General features: G+C 46.6%; 1 protein-coding gene across 1 annotated transcript in view; it reads left to right on the forward strand.

Moving 5' to 3' along the window:
• LRRC38 (leucine rich repeat containing 38) overlaps positions 1-16,482 on the forward strand; it is a 49,971-nt gene extending 33,489 nt beyond the window's left edge. The window contains exon 2 of the mRNA XM_061383228.1: positions 1,289-16,482. Coding sequence (XP_061239212.1) covers positions 1,289-1,542 — 254 coding nt within the window. The 3' untranslated portion in view covers positions 1,543-16,482. The remainder of the gene's footprint in view (positions 1-1,288) is intronic.
• The last annotated feature ends 4,213 nt before the right edge of the window (positions 16,483-20,695 follow it).

The following is a 20,695-nucleotide window of genomic DNA, read 5'->3' on the forward strand; positions in this document are numbered from 1 at the left end:
AGGAGTTGGTGATGGACAGGAAGGCCTGGCATGTTGCAGTCCACGGGGTTTCAAAGAGTCAGACACGACTGAGTGACTGAACTGATGAAGCACTTTCTTAGCACATATCCAGGTGTAATATTTTGGGGGGCCTGTGGGTTTGAAACTTCTTTTTAAATTAGCAAGCAAGATTAAAACTTCTTTTTAATCTCACTTTTCAAGTGGGATCTTAAAGGGACCCAATATAAGAGACAGAGATTGCAAGGACTTCTCTGGTTGTAGTGGGGTAGGTGTCCCAGGAACTCTCTCTCAAAACCCCTCACACTCTTCCTCATCAACGAGAAGATAATGTTTCTCAAGTGTGCCTTGGGGACCAGCAACATCAGAATCTCATGGTTATTAAAAATGCAGAGCCTAGGGTCCCACTCCAAACCTGCTGAATTGGATTTTCCAAGAGGTGGAGCCTGAGAATCTGAATTTCAGTATAGTCTTCGGGTGCTTCTGAAGCACACAGGAACTTCATGCCAGCTTCCTAACTATATACTGAAGGTCACATTTGGATGTAGGCTTATTTTCCCCACTACTCTTCTAGGGTAGTGAGTGCAGTCTCTGTGATGCTACACTGATTGTTCAGTTTCGCCTGGGTAGCAGTGAAAAGGAGGCTGGCATTCTTCTTGGGAAGCTACCCTACAAACTAAGTGTGCCATCATTGGTTGGCATTGGCCCTATACATCCCACGGCCTCTGCCCCACCCGCAAGGTTGGATATTACAGATCTGGATTAGGGTCTACTGAGCTTCTAAACCCTAAAAAGATGATATTCCCTTCCATCAACCATTCTTAGTGATTCAAAATCAAGAGTGCCATGCCTTAAAGCGGTGGTTCCCACCCTTTTGGCAATAGGGCCTGATTTCATGGAAGACTAATTTTTCCATGGGCTGATGGGCGGGGGTGGGCAAAGGGATGGATGGATGGTTTGGGGGTGATTCAAGTGCATTATATTCATTGTGCCCTTCACTTCTAATCCTATATTGCTGCTGATCTGATAGGAGGTACCTGTCCGTGACCTGGATGTTGGGGACCCGTGTCTTGAAGCGGGTCAAGGGAGACCAGCACATTCTGGATTCTACCATGTGATTACCGTGAGGCCTTTTGAAACAGTCTAAATTGCATTCAAGTCTGCTTTGTCCCCCTTTTGTGTTTGGGTGATGCGCCTGGTTTGCACTTGGTCAGCACTCACCTTGCTGACTTTTGGGCCATCCTGAGACACAGTCTAAACCTCTCTCTCATTCTTCCTGCCTTTTTCACAGGCCTGGATGAAATCCAGTGCTCCCTGCCCATGGAGAACAGGAGGATATTCCTGCACGAGCTGTCGGAGGCCAGCTTCAGCGAGTGCAAGTTCAGCCTCTCACTCACAGACCTGTTTGTCATCATCTTCTCCGGGGTGGCCGTCTCCATTGCTGCCATCATCTCCAGCTTCTTCCTGGCCACCGTGGTGCAGTGCTTCCAGAGGTGTGCCCCCAACAAGGACACCGAGGACGAAGATGAGGATGAGGACGACTGAGCCACCCCCAACCCTTCCTCACTCTCCTGAACCCCAGCCGGTGGCTCCCCTCCGAGAAGAGAGGGAAATGCTGAAAGGGAGGAGAAATGACCATCAGTGACCAGAGGAGCACATGCTTCAAGCCTGGCCCCTGGGTGCATCTGGTAAGACCTCTGATCTTGGAGTTTAGAATCCGCAGAGTGGAGGAGCCAAGGAAGGATTCCCAGATAAGAGCCTGCCTCGTGGCTTGAGATGTGTGCGCTGGGCGAAGACGGCTGAGTCAGGCTTTGGAGCTGACAGCTGAGAACAGCATAGGGGATGTGAAGACTGGAAGGCCTGACCTGCAAAGATGACTTTGTCCTATCCATTTCTCCTACTTGGACTCGGAGACCAGGCAGCCTCTCCTTCATCCCCAGAGGCAGCAGCCCAGATGGTGGGGACTGGAATTCAAGTCCTGGGAGCAGGACTTCTGTTCCTGAAATAGGCTTCGGCCATCTTGAGATGTTTTGGAGAGAACAACCCATGTCTGGTTAAAGTGGCACTGAGGAAAAAGCTAAGACCTGGACAAAGGGTGTTTGTCATTCTATTTTGGTGAGTGGGTCAGGAAAACTTTGTTGACAGAACTCAAACCCTGATGGTTATCCTGAGATTGCTGTTGTTGTTTAGACACTTGGTCGTGTCCAACTCTTTGTGACCCTGTAGACTGTAGCCCACCAGCCTCCACTGTCTATGGGATTTCCTAGGGAAGAATACTGGAGTGGGTTGTCATATCCTCCTCTGATCCTAAAAGGTAGCAATTCATAAAGGAAGGACAGTTGATTCATACCTTTGCGATCTGCTCAGAGTCTTCCCTCTAAAGTACAGCCAGGTTGTTCCCACTTGCCCTGACACCTCCCCCAACCGTGAGTCCCACTTCCACTGAACATCACCTGTTCATTCTGTGCCAGCACCATTCCAGACTTGTCATCTCCAGAACTTGCAATAAACTTTCCTGGAGGCCAGGATTCCAAAAAGCAGGTTACCTTGGACCAACAAAATGTTAAAAAAAAAAAAACAACAACCCTGGGACTTGGCTTCTGAAAAACCTACATCAGTGGCCTTAGGGTGTGTGTGACATTTCTTTGGAGCATAGGCTGTGACAGGCAGTGTTTTCCAGGATGTGGAATGCAGTGCTTTGATTCAGAGATGGTATGAAACGATGTCACACACCCAGCAGGTTGATGCAAGGTGATGGGTGTTAGCATCATCGGATCTTGCTGGGGACTGACACTTAGACAGGGGACTGGTGAGAAGCTCCTGGGATATTTCTGGGAATCATCTCTCCATTGTTTCCCATAATATATTCCTTATGTTTCTTTCTCTGTTGCTCCCCTTGAATTTTTTTTTTCACTTTTAGTTTTTACTGACATTTATTTTTTTAAAATTGGAGTGTAATTGCTTTACAATGTTGTGTAGTTTTCTGCTGTACAACAACATGAATCAGCTATGTGTATACGTATCACCAACTCGATGGACATGAGTTTGAGTGAGCTCTGGGAGTTGGTGATGGACAGGGACAGCTGGTGTGCTGTAGTCTATGGGGTCGCAAAGAGTCGGACACGACTGAACGGCCGAACTGACTGACTGATACATACAGCCTCTCCCTCTTGAGCTTTCCTCCCACCCACACCCCCATCGTCCCCCTCTAGGTCATCACAGAGCACTGAGCTGGGCTCCCTGCGCTGTCCAGCTGCTCCCCACTAGCTGTCTGTTTCACACATGGTAGTGTATATATGTTGATGCTACTCTCTCAACATGGCCCACCCTCTCCTTCCCCCAGTGTCCACAAGTCCATGCTCCATTTCTGCATCTCTATTCCTGCCCTGCAAATAGGCTCATCAGTACCTACGATGGAATATTACTCAGCCATAAAAAGGAATACCATTGGGTCATCTATAGTGATGTAGATGAACACAGATTCTGTCATACAGAGTGGAGTAAGTCAGAAAGAGAAAAACAAATACCACGTATTAACGCATGTATATGGAAGCTCCCTTGCATCTTTGCCTCCACAGAGAATTACTGAGTGCTTGCTAAGTGTTCTGGCCCAGGCACTGCGGGTGTGCCTTTCATGATGAAGACAGAGCCCTTGCTGGCTTGGGCCTCATGCTCTTATGGGTGAAACAGAAAACAAACAAGTAAACAAAACAGTAATTGCAGGTAGTGATAAGTGCTGTGAAGGAAATAAATGAGGTCTTATGACAGAGTGACTACTTGGAGACAGTCGAGAGTGGATGATTGGGTGAATTAGCCAGGACTCTCCAGGGAAACAGCACCAATAGGAAATCTGTCTGTCTGTCCATCTGTCTGGATTATAAGGAATTGGCTCAGGCAGTTATAGAAACCAAGAAGGCCCATGGTCTGCAGCCAGTCAGCTGGAGACATGAAAAATGCTTGTGATGTGATTCTAGTCTGAATCCAAAGGCCTGAGAACCAGGAGAGCCAAAGGTTAAGTTCTAGTTTAAGGCAGGAAAATACTCAGATCAAGTGGTCAGGCAGAGGGCGAGGGAGAAGGAGACAGGCAGAGAGAGAGAGGGAGAGAAAGAGAGACAGAAATTCCTCTTTCCTCCACCTTTTTGTTCTATTCAGGCCCTTGATGGATTGGATGCTACCCACCCACTTTGGAGGGGGTGATCTGTTTACTCAGTCTGCAGATTAAAGTACTAATTGCATCCAGAAATACTCTCACAGACACATCGGGAAATAATGTTTAACCAAATATTTGGGTCCCTTATGACCTAGACAAATTGATGCATAAAATCAGCCATCACCCGGGGACCTCAGATTGGGTTGCTTTGAGCACTAAATCCTGCCTCCTCTTCCCACCTCCTTGCCTCTCTCCCTTCATCCCCTCTTTCCTTCTCTTTCACTCTCCGTCCCTACTCTTCTTTCTCTCCTTCATGCTTGAGGAGACTCCTGGTCACCCTTTCAGCCACCAGCATTGTTGGCTCCAGTGGAGGAGACCCCTGGCTCTGAGGGGCTGTCTTCTCAGAGTCTCTGCACAGGTGGAGCAGTGTGCCAGCATCTTAGAGTTAATAGCAACATCTGTGGGCTCCACCCTCAGTGCAGGTAATGCTTCCATTGGGAAAACAATATAGACAAACACACTGGTCATCCTGAACCATTAGATGCTGCTTGAATTCTTGTTGAAAGGCTCCAGCCATCACTTGTACCTTACTGTGAATGAAGGTATCTGGAGATGGTTTTTGATCAAGGGAGAGAACTCCACTGATGTTTGGCCATTGTAGGAAAGATAGAAAAGTTCATGGAGGAGGGAGCTGAGGGCTCAGAGGATGGGAGTTAGAGACACAAAACAGTTTATCACCAGCACCACCCCAGCCTGGCCACAGACTCAGATGAGACTTATGTGGTTTTAGACTTGCTGTCATCACAATCTCCAATCCCCACTCCTGGGAGTATCCTACCAGGGACATAACTGAAGGCCCTGGATCCAACTGTTATTTTTGTTGTTGTTTAGTTGTTTTTTCCAACTCTTTGCAACCCCAGGAGGGGTAGCCCACCAGGCTTCTTGGTTCATGGGACTTTTTCCCCAGGCAAGAATACTGGAGTGGGTTGCCATTTCCTTCTCCAGGGGGTCTTCCTGACCCAGGGATTGAACCTGCACCTCCTGCATTGGCAGGTGGATTCTTTACCACTGTGCAATCTTGGTAGCCCAATCCAACTGGACCTCTACCAAAGTCATAGTGTTTTTCTCCCAGAATCCTAGGGAGGTGGTGCTCCCAAGCTGTGGAAACAGAATTACACCCTCATTGTAATAGGTACTGGTAGATGAGTTCCCTCTTAATGAGTCTACTTTATTCCTTCATTCCACCTCCAGTGGTTCATTGTGGTCAGCAGACTCAGTTGTTTGCTCAAATACGAAAGCCCTGCAGAGTACAGAAGCCAGGGGTCATATACTGAATGAACAGGTGAGTGGGGGAGAGCTCCCTGGCTTTCTGGGTATCCATCAACCATCATTTCTGCCAACTGCAACCCAGAGTTTTGGAAAGAATATGATTCTAGAGAAGAAGAAGAATTTTAAAGTATGCCTGTTGAAGCAGTCATTTCCTGGATATAAAGTTCCCTTTAAGCACTGGGGACACCATGGGGGACCTAGGAACGTCTGTGGTCAAACCCAGGGAAATACACTGACCAGGAGCTTAGCGCAACTAGGGAAACACCTTTTGAGAAGTGACATTGCACAAACGGTAGGCAATGATTTAGTGCTCCCTGACTCGCTGTTATGTCTCAAGATATTATTAGCAATAGTGATAATTCTGCATACCAGTTGAGGGCCTCCTCTGCACCAGGAATGTCCCTCTCCCAAGTCTCCACAAGTGTCATTTGGGTCTCAAATGCTACCTCCTCAGAGTCACTTTCAACACACTGTCAACTACAAAGTGGCCCTTGCCATCTACCTCTACAAGGATTAAATCACGTGCTACCACAGCTGCTGATTTTCAATACCTCCTGAAAGGAGCTCAGGATGGAGAGCAGAAATGAGGCACTCTGCTCTGGGAAAAACTGGCAGAAGAGTTTTTTGGATAGATATTTTCAGGAGCTGATTCTATGAGCTCAGTTATTGTATCTCCTCATGTCTAGAAAAGCAATAAAATTCTTCATGGTGATGACTGCTCCTCACGACTGGAAGAAAACTTCTGCAAAAAAATATGTGCTTCATTGCATGAACTCCCTCTTCACCAAAATCACATATATACTGACCTTTTTGGAGCAGTTTCTCAGGGCTATGTGGATGCTGTCTCCTGGGCTATAGTCCTCGTTTTGCTCCCAAGTAAAACGTGACTCACAATTCTCATGTTGTGCATTTTTTTAAGTTGACAACATTACCCTGTATTGTTTTTTGCACAGCACATACTATGGTCTGAAATTATCCCACGTATTTATGTACATGTTTATTGTCTACCTTTCTGGACTAAAGCATGAGCTCCCCAAGGGCAGGAACTCAAGCTCTTTTGTGTCTCCAGCATTTGAACAGAACCAATATGCATATGGGGTGAAAGTGCAAATAAATGAATTCCAGGCACCATGAACTATAAACTTTACAAACTTGAGTGCTACCAAAACACCTTGCAACTCCAGGAGTGAGCTGCTTATGGTTGTTCAGTTGCTAAGTCATGTCTGACTCTTTGCAATCCCATGGACTACAGCACGCCAGGCTCCTCTGTCCTCCACTGCTTCCACAGTTTGCTCAAATTCATGTCCACTGAGTTGGTGATACAATCTAGCCATCTCATCCTCTGCCACCCGCTTCTCCTCCTCCCTTCAATCTTTCCCAGCCTCAGGGTCTTTTTCAATGAGTTGGCTTTTCACATCAGGTGGCCAAAGTATTGGAGCTTCAGCTATAGCATCAGTCCTTCCAATGAATATTCAGGATTGATTTCCTTTCAGATTGACTGTTTTGACCTCCTTACAGTCTAGGGACTCTCAAAAGTCTTCTCTAGCACCAGAATCCAAAAGCATCAATTCTTTGGCACTCAGCCTTCTTTATGGTCCAACTGTCACATCTGTACAAGACTAATTGAAAAAGGATGTGCCTTATAAAAGTTGAGAGTTATGTTTTATTCAGTGGGGATTTTTAGGACTTCAAGCTTGGTAGGCAGCATCTCAAGTAACCCTGAGAACTGCTCCAAGGAAGCGAGGGGGTGATCCAGACTATATATGAGTTTTGTAACAAAGAGCAAGTAGTCTGAATGTTAAATGATTATTTTAATTAAAGAAAGCCAGGTATCTCAAGGAGTTTAGCGCTGTTCTATCTATGGGAAGATATAAGAGTCTGGGCTCACTGAAATCATTCCTTTGATATGAGTTCTCTTGGGGTTCACCAGCTCACCATTGGCTGCGGCTGCAATCAGTGATGACTGTGATGTCCTTTGTTTACTGATATGGCAGGAAATATTCCATTTCTCGATTTCATAGATGAGGAAACCGAGGCTCAGGGAAGGTGGTAGATTATAGGACACAACAGAGCCAGGACAGATTTGTGGCTATTGGACTCCAAAGCTATGCTCTTGGTTAAAAGTTTATGTGTATTGAGAGCATTCTCTGGGCTAGATGCTGGACTAAGACCTTTGTCCAAGTCACCCCTGTAAGGCAGTATATTCATCAGGGTTCTCCAAAGAAACAGAATCAATAGAATGCATATATATATATATATATACACACACACACACACACACATATATACACACATACACAGACACACATATATATGAACAGATTTATTTTAAGGAATTGGCTTGTGTGATTGTGGAGGCTAAGAAGTTCACATCTGCAGAAGGCTGGAGATCCAGGGAAGAGCTAGTGTATCAGTTCAAGTTTGGTGTCATCTGCTGCACATCCCCTCTTCCTTGGGGGTGGTTAATCTTTTGTTCTATTAAGGCCTTCAACTTATATGACGAGGCCCACCCACATTATGGTGGGCAATCTGCTTTCCTCAAAGTCCACTGATTGAAATGTTAATTTCATCTAAAAACACTCTCATAGAAACATCCAGAATAATGTTTGACCTCACATCTGGGAACCAGGGCCCAGCCAACTTGACACATCAAATAAATCATCATAGTTGGGTACCATTGTCATTTCTCCTTTGTGGATTCATTGCCTCCATGTGGTCATTGAGAGATCGGATTTGGTCCTGTGAATAAATTACCCAGTTGGACATAGTTGATAAGTGATGGAGTAGGATTTGGCAAAGGATGCTGTGACCACTGCATACCCTCTCTCTACCCAACTGCATTCTTGTCTCAGGTCAGCAGGAGCTGGCCTGGCAGGGACAGCACAGAGTGGCACATTTCTAGAGGCTGTATGCTGTACTTCAGGAAAAGCAGCCTGCATTTTCTGGGTGCACCCAGGATGAGTTTATTTTGAGCTTCAAATTCAACATCGCAGACCCATTTGTGAGAGTCAAAACCACCAAAATATCTTTTCTTACCACCTTGCTCTCCTTAAGATCTAATGACCAGAGGATTCCAGCAACATCACAAATGATTTCATCTTATTGTAAAGATAGTGGATACCACAAGTATAGGACTTCCCTGCTGACTCAGCAGTAAAGAATCCACCTGCCAATGCAGGAGAGGCAGTTTCAATCCCTGCATTGGGAAGATTCCCTGGAGAAGGAAATGCCAACCACTCCAGTATTCTTGCCTGATAAATCCCATGGACAGAGGAGCCAGGACATACATACATCCACCCAGAACCAGTGCCCTCATCTAGCATATTCTCAAGACACCAGAATTCCCTGGACAAATGACTCCGAGCTTGAGGGCAGGGGTGGGGGGAAGGGGGGCGGTGGATCCTTCCAAGCATTCCTCCTACAGGGTGGACTGAAGGCCAGGCAGTGGATGTTGGCAGGGCATGTGAACAGAGGCTGGCTGTTCAGGCTGGGGCATCCAGTATAGGTATACAAGACCTAGGAGGTCAAGATGGAGCAGGGGCTGGGAAGAAAAAGGGAGAGGTCTTAGATGGCTCAGCTCTCCCCACATTCACATATTCGGATGGAGTAGGATTTGGCAGCAGGTGCTCTGACCAACAGAGAAGGCAATGGCAACCCACTCTAGTACTCTTGCCTGGGGAATCCCAGGGACAGAGGAGCCTAGTGGGCTGCCATCTATGGGGTCGCACAGAGTCAGACATGACTGAAGCGACTTAGCAGCAGCAGCAGCAGCAGCAGCAGCTCTGACCAAATTTCCAAGAATTCAAGAATCATCATTTAAACATCTTCCAAGTCATTAAGAAGGTATTTTTTTCAAGACAGCTGGGTGGAATGTTGCCTTAGCAGTTTATCTTTCTTTATGACTTATGAATGTGTAGGTATGGGTGTGTGGAGCATATTTGTATTCTTGTCCAGGCTTAACAGATGTTACAGGTAAGCCTGGGTACCACAGCACAGACAGAAGGGCAGACACTCACCCTGGCCATGGCCCTAGGACTGGACACTGCTTCTTCCCAAGGGCTTCCCAGGTGGCATTAGTGGTAAAGAATCTGCCTGCCAATGCAGGAGATGCAAGAGATGTGGGTTCTATCCCTGAGTCGGGAAGATCCCCTGGAGTAGGAAATGGCAACCCACTCCAGTATTCTTGCCTGGAAAATTCCATGGACAGTGGAGCCTGGCAGGCTAGAGTCCATGGGGTCACAAAGAGTTGGACACAATTGAGCGACTGAGCACACATGCTGTTTCTTCCTTATTCGGCTGGTCCACAGGGGCCTTTATATACAGAAAGGCTAAAAAGGGCACACACACTGATTGCTATCACCAGTGATGGAGAGGTTTGCGTTGAATATTCATGTTTTCCCTTCCCTTCTCCATTGCTTCCCCTCTTCTTCTTCATCCTGAACCTCCCCCTCTGCTTCCCCTCCTCCTCTTCTTTCTCTTCTCCACACCAGTGTTATAGGCCTAAACTTTAGGTATGTCAGTGGCTGGAGGTAGATGGTTTTTCCACCTTTATTACATTTAACTGGACCCCGGAACACATCAAGACTCTGTTTCCTTAACATCCCACCACCACCAACTGGCCAACCTCAGACCCTGAGCCTTGGGCCTCTGCCATTAAATTTTTTTAAGTGATCTCTAGTGGCCTTGAAGATTAGTGATTTATTATTTGCAAATGGTCTGTTCTCACTGAAACTGCCCCAAAGCAGACATCTGTGCATTTTATCTTTTGGCAACCAACAAGGTAGCCTTATTCTTTAAGACTCCAAGCTAATAAACACACATCCAAACTTTACATTGTTTTCCATATCAAATAATTTTTAGAAATAAAAATAAACAGGGTTCTCTGCTGTTTGCAAACGTGATCTGTTTTCTGAAAACATACCTTTCCAGGGAGTAAATGAGTCATTATATTTTGGCCTTGGGAAAAATACAATGTGCTTTTCTGGTGAAACCTCACTCCCATGCACAGGGCGGTTAGTTATGAGCTCAGCTGTTCTCTGGAGCCTTTGGTGCCTGAGTTGGGAGTGTTTTTCCCAGTACAGACCCACCATCCCTATCCAAGCCTTTGATTATGTATTCATAATTGGAATGAAGCAATCAGATATCAGTCAGCCTCAAAAGGAGCCCTTAGGGGTGGAGGGTCAGCCTCCAGTGGAGCGAAGGCCTGTGCCCATAGCTCATGCCTTGGGCTGTGCCAGGGACCCTCTGGGAGCCTCAAGTCCTAGAGAAACACTGACTTGTTGGCAGAATTGATGAGAAAGAACACAATGAAACAATGGGAGGGATGCCCCACCCCGACCAAAGGTTGGTCCCTTCCCTCCTTCTCCAGAATCCTTGGGCATCCGTAGAAAAGGGTGCCATTTCAAGAGATCAAGACCAGAGATCAAGACCAGAGCTTGAATCCCAGCATCAGATAACAGGCCCCAAGAGCCAGCAGTCTGACAACCCCAGCGGGTAATCATAGGAGCTCAGTTCTCATTTCTACATGTTGTAATCAGTGCCCAGCCCCACTGCCAGTGGCCTATCAAACCCAGCTGCATCTGGGGCTCGAGTCTGCATAAATGTCAGAGGCCAGTTTTGCATGCATATCTCTGGGGTCCACTCATCAGGAATACAAATGAGGCCACATCAACACTCAGACTATGTTGTTCTGGTAGATACTGCCTGCCTGATGGCAGCAATGATACCCCACCCCCGCTCTATAGACACTACATATTTATGGGAATGGGGAGTCTCTCTCAGGCTTGAAATCCAGCATTAACTTGCTTCCAGCAAGCATCTGTCATTTCTGCTGAGGGTTCACGCTTGCCCTGGGCAGCATGGCCTCCACCAGCCATACCGTGGCTCCTTGGGGACCCCTCTGTCAACTTAAAAAATAGTCACAATCTAAAAGTTTGAGAGTTATGTTTTATTTGGTAGGAATTTTAGGACTTCTTGTCTAGGAGGCAACATCTCAAGTAGCTCTGAGAGAACTACTCCAAAGAGGCAAGAGGAGGAGTCAGGTTATATAGAAAATTTGCAACAAAGGGGAGGTAGTCTGAACATCAAAGGGAAAGTCATTCAGTCATGCCCGATTCTTTGTGATCCCATGGACTACACAGTCTATGAAATTCTCCAGGCCAGGATACTGGAGTGGGTAGCCTATTCCTTCTCCAGAGGGTCTTCCCAACCCAGGAATTGAACTGGGGTCTTCTGCATTGCAAGCAGATTCTTTACCAACTGAGCTATCAGGGAAACCTGTTGAAGGTCAAAAGGTGATTATTAATTAAAGAAAACCAAATATCTCAAGTTAAGGAATTTAGGGCGTTTCTATGCATGGGAAGATGCAAGAGTCTGGGCCCACTGAAATCATTCCCTTCATATCCATCTCAGCTAAGGGGACAGTATCCTGGTTTTTCACATTCTTAGCTCCTTGGGGCTCAGAGTAGGGAATGGCTGTAGTCTGCTAGGTTGCAGGTATTCTCCTTTCTGAGTGCCCCTAGGGCTCACTGGTTCACACTGAAGGGCTGCGATAGCAGATGATGACTATGACATCCTTTGTTTACTGATATCACAGGAAATACTTCACTTTTCACCTCCCCACACCATCCCTGCCCTGTCCAGGTGTATGATCTCAGATTGCCATTCCCTCATTTACATCCATGGGGTGTTTCCCACAGATGTGGGGACAACCCCCCTCCATAGGGTTAGGTTAGATTAGACTCTAGGCCAAGCTTAGAACCAGACCCCCTAAGAACTTCCCAATTTCCCCACCTCTCTGGCTTCCTCCCTCAGGTTTCCACTCCAGTTTATCAACAAGAACAAATAGATTGCCTGGGCAGGGCTGCCCCTACCTGCAGCCATGGCCATTAGCTAGCTTCTGAGCCAGAGGTAGCTAGGGTGGGACATGGATACAGACATCCTTCCTAATTGATGGGGGAGGCTGCAGGTTCTGCTGAGACTGTGAGGAGCCCTGGACTCTCCATACCCTGGGAGCCGCTTGGGAAGGCAAGAAATGCAGAGACAAGATATCCCTACCAGGGGACTCTGAGTTGGCACTATGGAATTCTCTGTCCCCAGAGATGCTCCATACAAAGTCAGAGCCAGTGGGTCACCTTCACTAAGCACCGATCTTTGACCAGTTTGGCAGACGGGAGACCTCAATTGTAGCACGAACAGGGGAAAACGCACACTGTCCCATCTGAAGAGGTTCACACCATGTGGTCTACCTTAAGGGAGTCCAAGAGAGGGAGTAGGCAGGAGCAGGCTGGGGCTCATGCCAGCTTATTGCACTTGACCTACAACCACTGATATGGTCCTAACAGAGTATTTGGAAGAAGTATTGTTGGAGCATTGAAATAGCAGAGTAATAAAACTTACTGGTTTATGAGTATCAGGGTGTTCACACTTCGCCTGAGTTCTGGGAGGGTAACCAGCAGGCCCTCAAATTGTATGATGCTGCAGTGAGTGGTCCTGGAGTTTGCTGACTGCTCCCCTACCCAGCACCGTCCTCATCACTCACTCCTTTCAGCCCTTGGGCACCCCTTCAATCAAGGGCTCTCCCCTCAGCCCAAAATGCTCTTCCTCTAGACCTCTGCTTCTCCTTAGCATTTAAGCCTCATCTCAAAGGTCACTGTCTCACAAAGGTCTTTCTGCCTATCCCAGCTGAAGAAAACCTCATCTGTCACCCTCTAATGCCTTGTCACCCTTGAGAAAAGCAATATTTCCTGCCATATCAGTAAATAAAGGATGTCAAAATCATCATCAGTTGAACCAGTGAGCCCTGAGGGCACTCAGGGAGGAAAAGAATACTTGGTATCTTGCAGCCATTCCCTGCAGCCTAAGGTGAGCCCTGAGGAAACTTGTGATGTGAAAATGCAGGATACTGGTCCCAGATAACTGTGGGGTGTATCAAAGGAACAGTTAGTCTGTGAGTTTAGACTCTTGCATCTTCCTATACATAGTTCAGTTCAGTTGCTCAGTCATGTCCGACTCTCTGCGACCCCATGGACTGCAGCAGGCCAGGCTTCCCTGTTCATCACCAACTCCCAGAGCTTACTCAAACTCATGTCCGTCGAGTCAGTGATGCTAACCAATTATCTCATTCTCTGTCATCCCCTTCTCCTCCTGCCTTCAGTCTTTCCCAGCACCAGGGCCTTTTCCAATGAGTCAGTTCTTCGCACCCATCCTTCTTATCCATCTTCTTCACAGATATTTATCAGATTTCTGCCAAGCCCTGGGCCTACAAGGCAAGCAAGGACCTTGCTCTTGCCATTAACAATTCAGGGAGGAGGAAAGGGTACACAAGCAAGCAAACAAAACCCAAGGAGCCCACACATGATTGCTGTGAAGAGAATGAAACAGGGTGTAGCCTTAAAAATATTCACAACCTCAAAGTTGAGAATTATGTTTTATTTGATGGGGATTTTTAGGACTTCCAGCCTGGGAAGCTGCATCTCAAGTAACCCTGAGAGAATTGCTCCAAAGAGGCAAGGGGAGCAGCCAGGCTCTATAGAAGCTTTGCAACAACTGTAGTCTGAATATCAAAAGATTATGGTCCTAACAGAGTATTTGGAAGAAGTATTGTTGGAGCATTGAAATAGCAGAGCTTCCAAGCCCCTCAAGCCACCATCTGACTCATTGTCAACCCCCACTCCTCTCTAGTTCTAGGTAAAAAGTAAATGAAAACCAGATATCTCAAGTTAAGGAATTTAGTACTTTTTCATATAGGACACGGACTGCTTCCCAGGCTGGAAGTCCTAACGATCCCCACAAATAAAACACAATCCTCAACTTGGAGGTTGTGAATTTTTTTGAGGCTACACCCTGTTTGATTCTCTTCACAGCAATCATGTGTGGGCTCCTTGGGTTTTGTTTGCTTGCTTGTGTACCCTTTCCTCCTCCCTGAATTGTTAATGGCAAAAGCAAGGTCCTTGCTTGCCTTGTAGGTCCAGGGCTTGGCAGAAATCTGATAAATATCTGTGAAGTAGATGCATAAGATGGGTGGGTGGATGGATAGATAAATGGGTGGGTGAATGGATGGGTGAGTAAGTGAGCAGATGGATGGAGGAGTGGATGGATTGATGAATGGATGGATGGATAGATGAGTGGATGGAAAAATTTCCACCCTTTCAAAGACTTGAAAGCCACACAACGTGTGAGGAATATAATCAAAGAAGAATTCATAAGATATACTGACTACATTAACAGAAAGTGTTTCTTCACCTTGCAGAGGGCACAGTTCTGAGCCTTGGGCTGCAGTAATGTCAGGAGCCACCTGTGGTGTTTCCTTCTTTAGCAGTTGCCCATCTTTGTTGCAGCTTGGAGCCTTCCCCTCTGCTCTTTGTGGGCTGCTGATTACAGATGCAAACCCCCAGACCTTGCACCCTGCCTTTCATCTGAGAGCCAGAAGAACAAGCCCTCCTTGGATCACCATGTCCTGTGGGTGGGGGCAGCAACTGACTCTTTTTCACTTTGGGTCCTCCTCCCTCGTGTTCTCCTCTCTTTGGCATAGCTAGCCTTGGCATCGGCAGCTTGGTATTGAAAGATTTCCTTTCATGACCATCTGACCCTAATTACTTCCATTAATTACTTGGACAGATTCCCCTGCAAAAAAGCCTTAAACCCAGGGGTGGAGGGGGAAGGGGATGCTCTTCACCTGTCCTTGTCCACCACCTGCCTCTGGAGGGAGGGGGCTATGTGGCATTCAGGTTATTTAATTTTCTGGAGATTTGCTCTCAATGGAGGTCAGTCTGTCACTCTGATCAGAGTTCCCTCTAAGAGCTTTTTCTCTCACTAATCCTGCATCTTCTAAAGTGCTTGATTGCTTGTTGAAGGGAAACAAGTGTGAAGGGAGGGGAGAGCTGATGCAATGTGCAATTAACTGGCTCAGTGATTTCTGGTCCCCATTCTTGCTTCCATGTCCAGGAAAGGCCAGGTTGGGACAGAAGTCCAAGTGGGGCATTAAAAGCCTGCAGCTTCCAAGCCCCTCAAGCCACCATCTGACTCATTGTCAACCCGCACTCCTCTCTAGTTCTAGGGAGAGTGTAACAAGCTCCCAGGTTGCCTGGCTTTGTACTTTCCCCTCATTTGCCTCCATTTGTTCTGCTCAAATCCTCCTTGTCTTAGATGCTTCTTACTTAAGATTCACTCACTCATTCATTTATTCAATATTTGTTGAATATATTCCCTGGGCCAGGCACTCGACATATAATAACACAGGACAAACAGGTTCTCATCACCAGCAGTTTTCCATCAGAGAAAACAAGTCAAACAAGTGATGGACAATAATGTGATGACTTATGCTGGGGAATGCTGGTGCCTGGGAGCCCCAGAGCAGGGCCAGTTCAGGGTGAGCAGTCAGGAAAAGGTCCTGCCAGCCACAAACTGGCACTTGCCATGGACTTCCCTGGTGGCTCAGCTGGTAAAGAATCTGCCCACAATGCGGGAGACCCGGGTTCGATCCCTGGGTTGGGAAGATCCCCTGGAGAAGGGAATGGCTACCCACTCCAGTGTTCTAGCCTGGAGAATTCCATGGACTGGGTCTGCAAAGAGTCAGACATGACTAACTTTTACTTTTTATCTGCCTTCGCAAAGATCAAATCTTGCGCTGCTGCAGCTTCTGACTCACAACCTCTCTGAAAGGAGTTCAGAGTGGAGAACAGAAATTCTGTGCTGGTTGGGTCTGACTGGGTCTTCAGATAGTTAGATATTTTCAGGAGCTGACTTTATGAGCCCAATTCTTGTATCTCCTCATATCTAGAAAAGCACTAAAATCCTTCATGGTGATGACTCCTTCTTGTGACTAGCAAAAACCTTCTGCAAAAAATATGTATGTGCTCAAGTTAATGTATTCTCCTTTCATCAAAATCACATATATACTGACCTCCCCGCACCTCTTTTGGAGCAGTTTCTCAGAGCTATCTGAGGTGTTGTCTCCTGGGCTGCAGTCCTCATTTTGCCCCAAATAAAGCTGATCTTGCAACTTTCACATTGTACTTTTTTTTTGAAGTCAACAGGCCCCTAGTGAGAACTAAAGACTGTCCAAACCCCTACAACTGGGAGAGGACCAAACCCTAGCAGGGTTTCTAGGAGCTTAAGGCTTTGTCCTTAGGAAGATTCCAATCCCCATCAAATGCCTGCCTGGACACCTCCAGGCTGCCAAGAGAATTCACTGCTGTTCTAGCCAACACCTGACATTGACCCAAACTTCTGTTTCTTAGTGATCTATTAAAAAGTACTTAGCATTGTGAATCCTTCCTCGTCCCCTTGAGATATATACAAATCTCCCACATCTCAGAGGTGCCTTCTTTGGGCCTGAGGACCATCCCCTTGAGAAGTCATCATCAGGAAGATAGGGCTGCTCTCCCTTCTCTTCTCTCCCAGTCTCTGTGGGAGGATGAAACCCTGACCTCCACATGCTGCCCTAACTGCATGGGCACTGACCAACTCACTGACCCATTGCAACTCTTGGCTTCTCTGACTGTACTGAGCCACTGCACCACCCACCCCACCCCAGCTGCTCCTTCAATTCACTTGTAACATGCCCCACCACCTCTGCACAATGGAAATGGAGCTCTTCCCTTTGTTCACTATTGGTAGTGACTGAATAAAATCTGTTTTCACCACTTTCACTCACTTCCACTTCCAGTGCCAATGTGTTTATCACTGACACTGTTGGAGGGACATTTTATCTGAAGCCGGAAAGTTGAGCAGTAGTTAGCCAGGCTAAGTGTGCGGGTCTGGGACCAGGAGGTAGGTAGCGGGTAGGGGAGGGATAAAGCAGAGAATAAGGGAGAAGCCAAAAGATCATTGAGAGACTGGAGGTGGAAAGCAACATGAGGTCTTTGGTTCTTGCCAGCACACAGCCACCCAAGCCCTTTGTGGGCACACCCTAGCCATCCATCCATGGTAAGAGACTCAGACACTGGCTGAAGTTCCTTCTACATCCATCCAGCTTTCTTCCCTCTGCCCAGCCAGCTCTTCCCAGGTGGTGCTCAGCCTGCTCTGTCAAATCCCCGATGGGCTGGTTCAGGGCTGCCCAGCCCTCTCTGGGGACCAAGAGGATGCTGCTGCCTCCTGGCTTCTTCCCCCTCGCCCCATTAAAAAGATCAAGGGAGCCTTCTCTTGTGGTCCAGTGGCTAAGACTCCAGCTCCCAAAGCAGGGGCTCGCATTGGATCCCTGGTCAGGGAACTTAATCCCACATGTTGCAACTCAGAGTTCGCATGCCCCAACTGTGGTAAAAGATGCTGCATGGCACAGAATGATAGAAGATCTCAAGTGCAACTAAGACCCAGTGCAGCCAAATAAATATTGAAAAAAAAAAAAACTTCGAAAAAAATCAAGATATAATTCACATATCATGAAGTCTAGCTTTATAAAGTGCACAGTGATTTTAGTATATTTACAAGATGGTACAACCATAGCTGGGGTTTCCCTGGTGGTTCAGCGGTAAAGAATCCACCTGCAATGCAGAAGATTCAAGAGACTCAGGTTCAATCCCTGGGTTGGGAAGATCCCCTTGAGAAGGGCATGGCAACCTACTCCAGTATTCTTGCCTGGAGAATCTCCATGGACTGAGGAGCCTGGCGGGCTACAGTCCACAGGGTCGCAAAGAGTCAGACACCACTGAAGCGACTGCGCATGGACGCACAACCATCACTACTGTCTAACTGCAGAACATTTCATCATCAGGAAGAGAAACCCCACACCTGTCAGCAATCACTTCTCATTTCCCCTTCCCCCAGCCCCTGCAACTTTAATCTGCTTTCTGGGTCTGAGGAATTGCCTTGTCTGACACTTCATATATGTGAAATCATACAACATGTGGCCTTTGGTGTCTGGCTTCTTTTGCTTAGCAAAATGCTTTCAAGTTTCATCTGTATTGTTGGTCTCCAACATTTTCTGGCACCTGGGGCCAGTTTAATGGAAGACAATTTTCCATGGACTGGAATTGGGAGGTGGTTTTGGTTTCACCCTCTGCTCATCTCCTGCTGTGCAGTTTTGTTCCTAACAGGCCATGGACCAGTATGGGATTGGGGAGCCCTGATTCATGTGGTATCATGGATCAGTTTCAGTATTTCCTGTTCATGGCTAATATTCCATTGTGTGGGCATACCAAATTTTGTTTATCTATTCATCTGTTGATGGACAACTGGGCTGTTTCTGCTTTGTAGCTACTGTGAGTAATGCTGCTATGAACATTCACGTATGTATGGCTTCTTATGTGCATGTGTGCTAAGTTGCTTTAGTGTTCAACTCTTTGTGACCCTAGTCCACCAGGGTCTTTGGACCATAGTCCACTAGGCTCCTCTGTCCTTGGTATTCTCCAGGCAGGAATACTGGAGTGGGTGCCATGCCCTCCTCCGGGGAACCTTCACAACCCAGGGATCAAACCTGAGTTTCTTATCTCCTGGATTGGCAGGTGGATTCTTTACCATTAGTGCCACCCGGAAAACCCATGGCTTTTTATGGACATATATTTTCGATTCTTTGGGGTATAGATACGGAAGTGGAATTGCTAGATCACCTGGTAACTCAGCTTAACTTTTTGAGGAACTGCCAGACTGTTTTCCAAAGCAACCACACCATTTTCCACCCTACAGTCAATGGGCAAGTGTTCTAACTGCTCCATACCTTCAGCAACACCTGCTATTGTCTGTCTTTTTTTTTTTTTTTGAAATATAGTTGATTTATGGTGTTGTGCCAGTCTCTGCTGTATAGCAAAGTGACTCAGTTATACATTCTTTTTTATTTTCTTTTCCATTATGCTTGATCACAGGATATTGAATATAGTCCCCCAGGCTATACAGTAGGACCTTGTTGTTAATCCATCCTATATTTAATAGTTTACATTTGCTAACCCCAAACTCCCAGTCTTTCCCTCCTCTGCCCTCCCCCTTGGCAACCACAAGTCTGTTCTCTATGTCTGTGACTCTATTTCTGCTTCAGAGATAGGTTCATCTGGCATTTGTCTTTCTCTGACCTACTTCACTTAGTATGATAACCTCTAGTTACATCCATGTGTCTGTCTTTTTAATTAGAGTCCTTCTCCAGGGTGTGAAGTGGCTCATGACTTCTTGTCTGTCATTTCACTCATCCTCCTTCACTCTGGCTTTGCCTGCAGAGTGGCACCCAACACGCTTCTAGTTCCTCCTGGGGCTGGTAAGGAACCCTCAGGGGTAGGTAAGAATGCTTCAAACTCAAGGACTCAGATGTAAACCTGCCCTTTTCTGTCACCTTGGAGGAAACCCTTCACAGGGTCAAAAAGCCCAGAGTGGCCCCCATCCCTCGAGTGAGGCTGGGAGCCTGGGTTCTTTTCCAGAAAATATGCTTGATGAGGTTCAACTAGGGAATCTCCCAGTGAAACTGGCTTTATCTCAGGAGCTCTGAAAAGCTCGTGTATTATAGCTCCTTATGTCTCAGGCAGAGCAGAATTCAGGGAGAGCAAAGTGATAGATAAAAAGTGATTTATTAGAATAAGATGCTTGTGAGGTTTACAAGCAGGCCAGTGAGAAGTGCTAAGCTGTGAGAATTTACTGGACTACAGATTTGCAATCAAAAGAACAGTGGGGGCGGGGGAGAAGTATTTCCTTGTCTTTCTAGAGTAGACGTTATACTTCCACCTTCAACTCCTCCTCCAGGTTGAGAGGGGAGTCTTCTTGTCCCTACATGGCCAATCTAGGTCCACAAATCATTGTTTTTTAAGTTTGCTGAGAGCATGTCATAGGAATCATTAACTTACTGAGCTCACTGGGCAGGATGTGGGTCTCATGCTACCATTGTTTTATTGTTTGGGGGCGTGTCTTGTGCTTCAGCTGCATGGTTTTGCTGCTGATTAAGCCTGCTTAGTTTTGTGGTTAAGCAAACTTGCTTTTTTAAGTAATCATTAACTTACAAGGGTCTCTTATATATTTTTTTCCTACTTATAATCCCCTATAGGGATTAACTGTTTAATGACCTGTACCTATCACCAGCTGGCTTCCCAAGTGTCTCAGTGGTTAAGAATCACTGGGTTGGAAAGATCTCTGGAGAAGGAAGTGGCAACCTACTCCAGTATTCTTGCCTGGAAAATTCCGTAGACAGAGGATCGTGGTGGGTTATATTTTCTGGGATAACAAAGGAGTCAGATACAACTGATCGACTGAGCTCTCTCTCTCTCTCTCTCTCTCTCTCTCTCTCTCACACACACACACACACAC

The sequence above is a fragment of the Bos javanicus genome, chromosome 16, assembly GCF_032452875.1.
Source record: "Bos javanicus breed banteng chromosome 16, ARS-OSU_banteng_1.0, whole genome shotgun sequence".
Classification (NCBI taxonomy): Eukaryota; Metazoa; Chordata; class Mammalia; order Artiodactyla; family Bovidae; genus Bos; species Bos javanicus.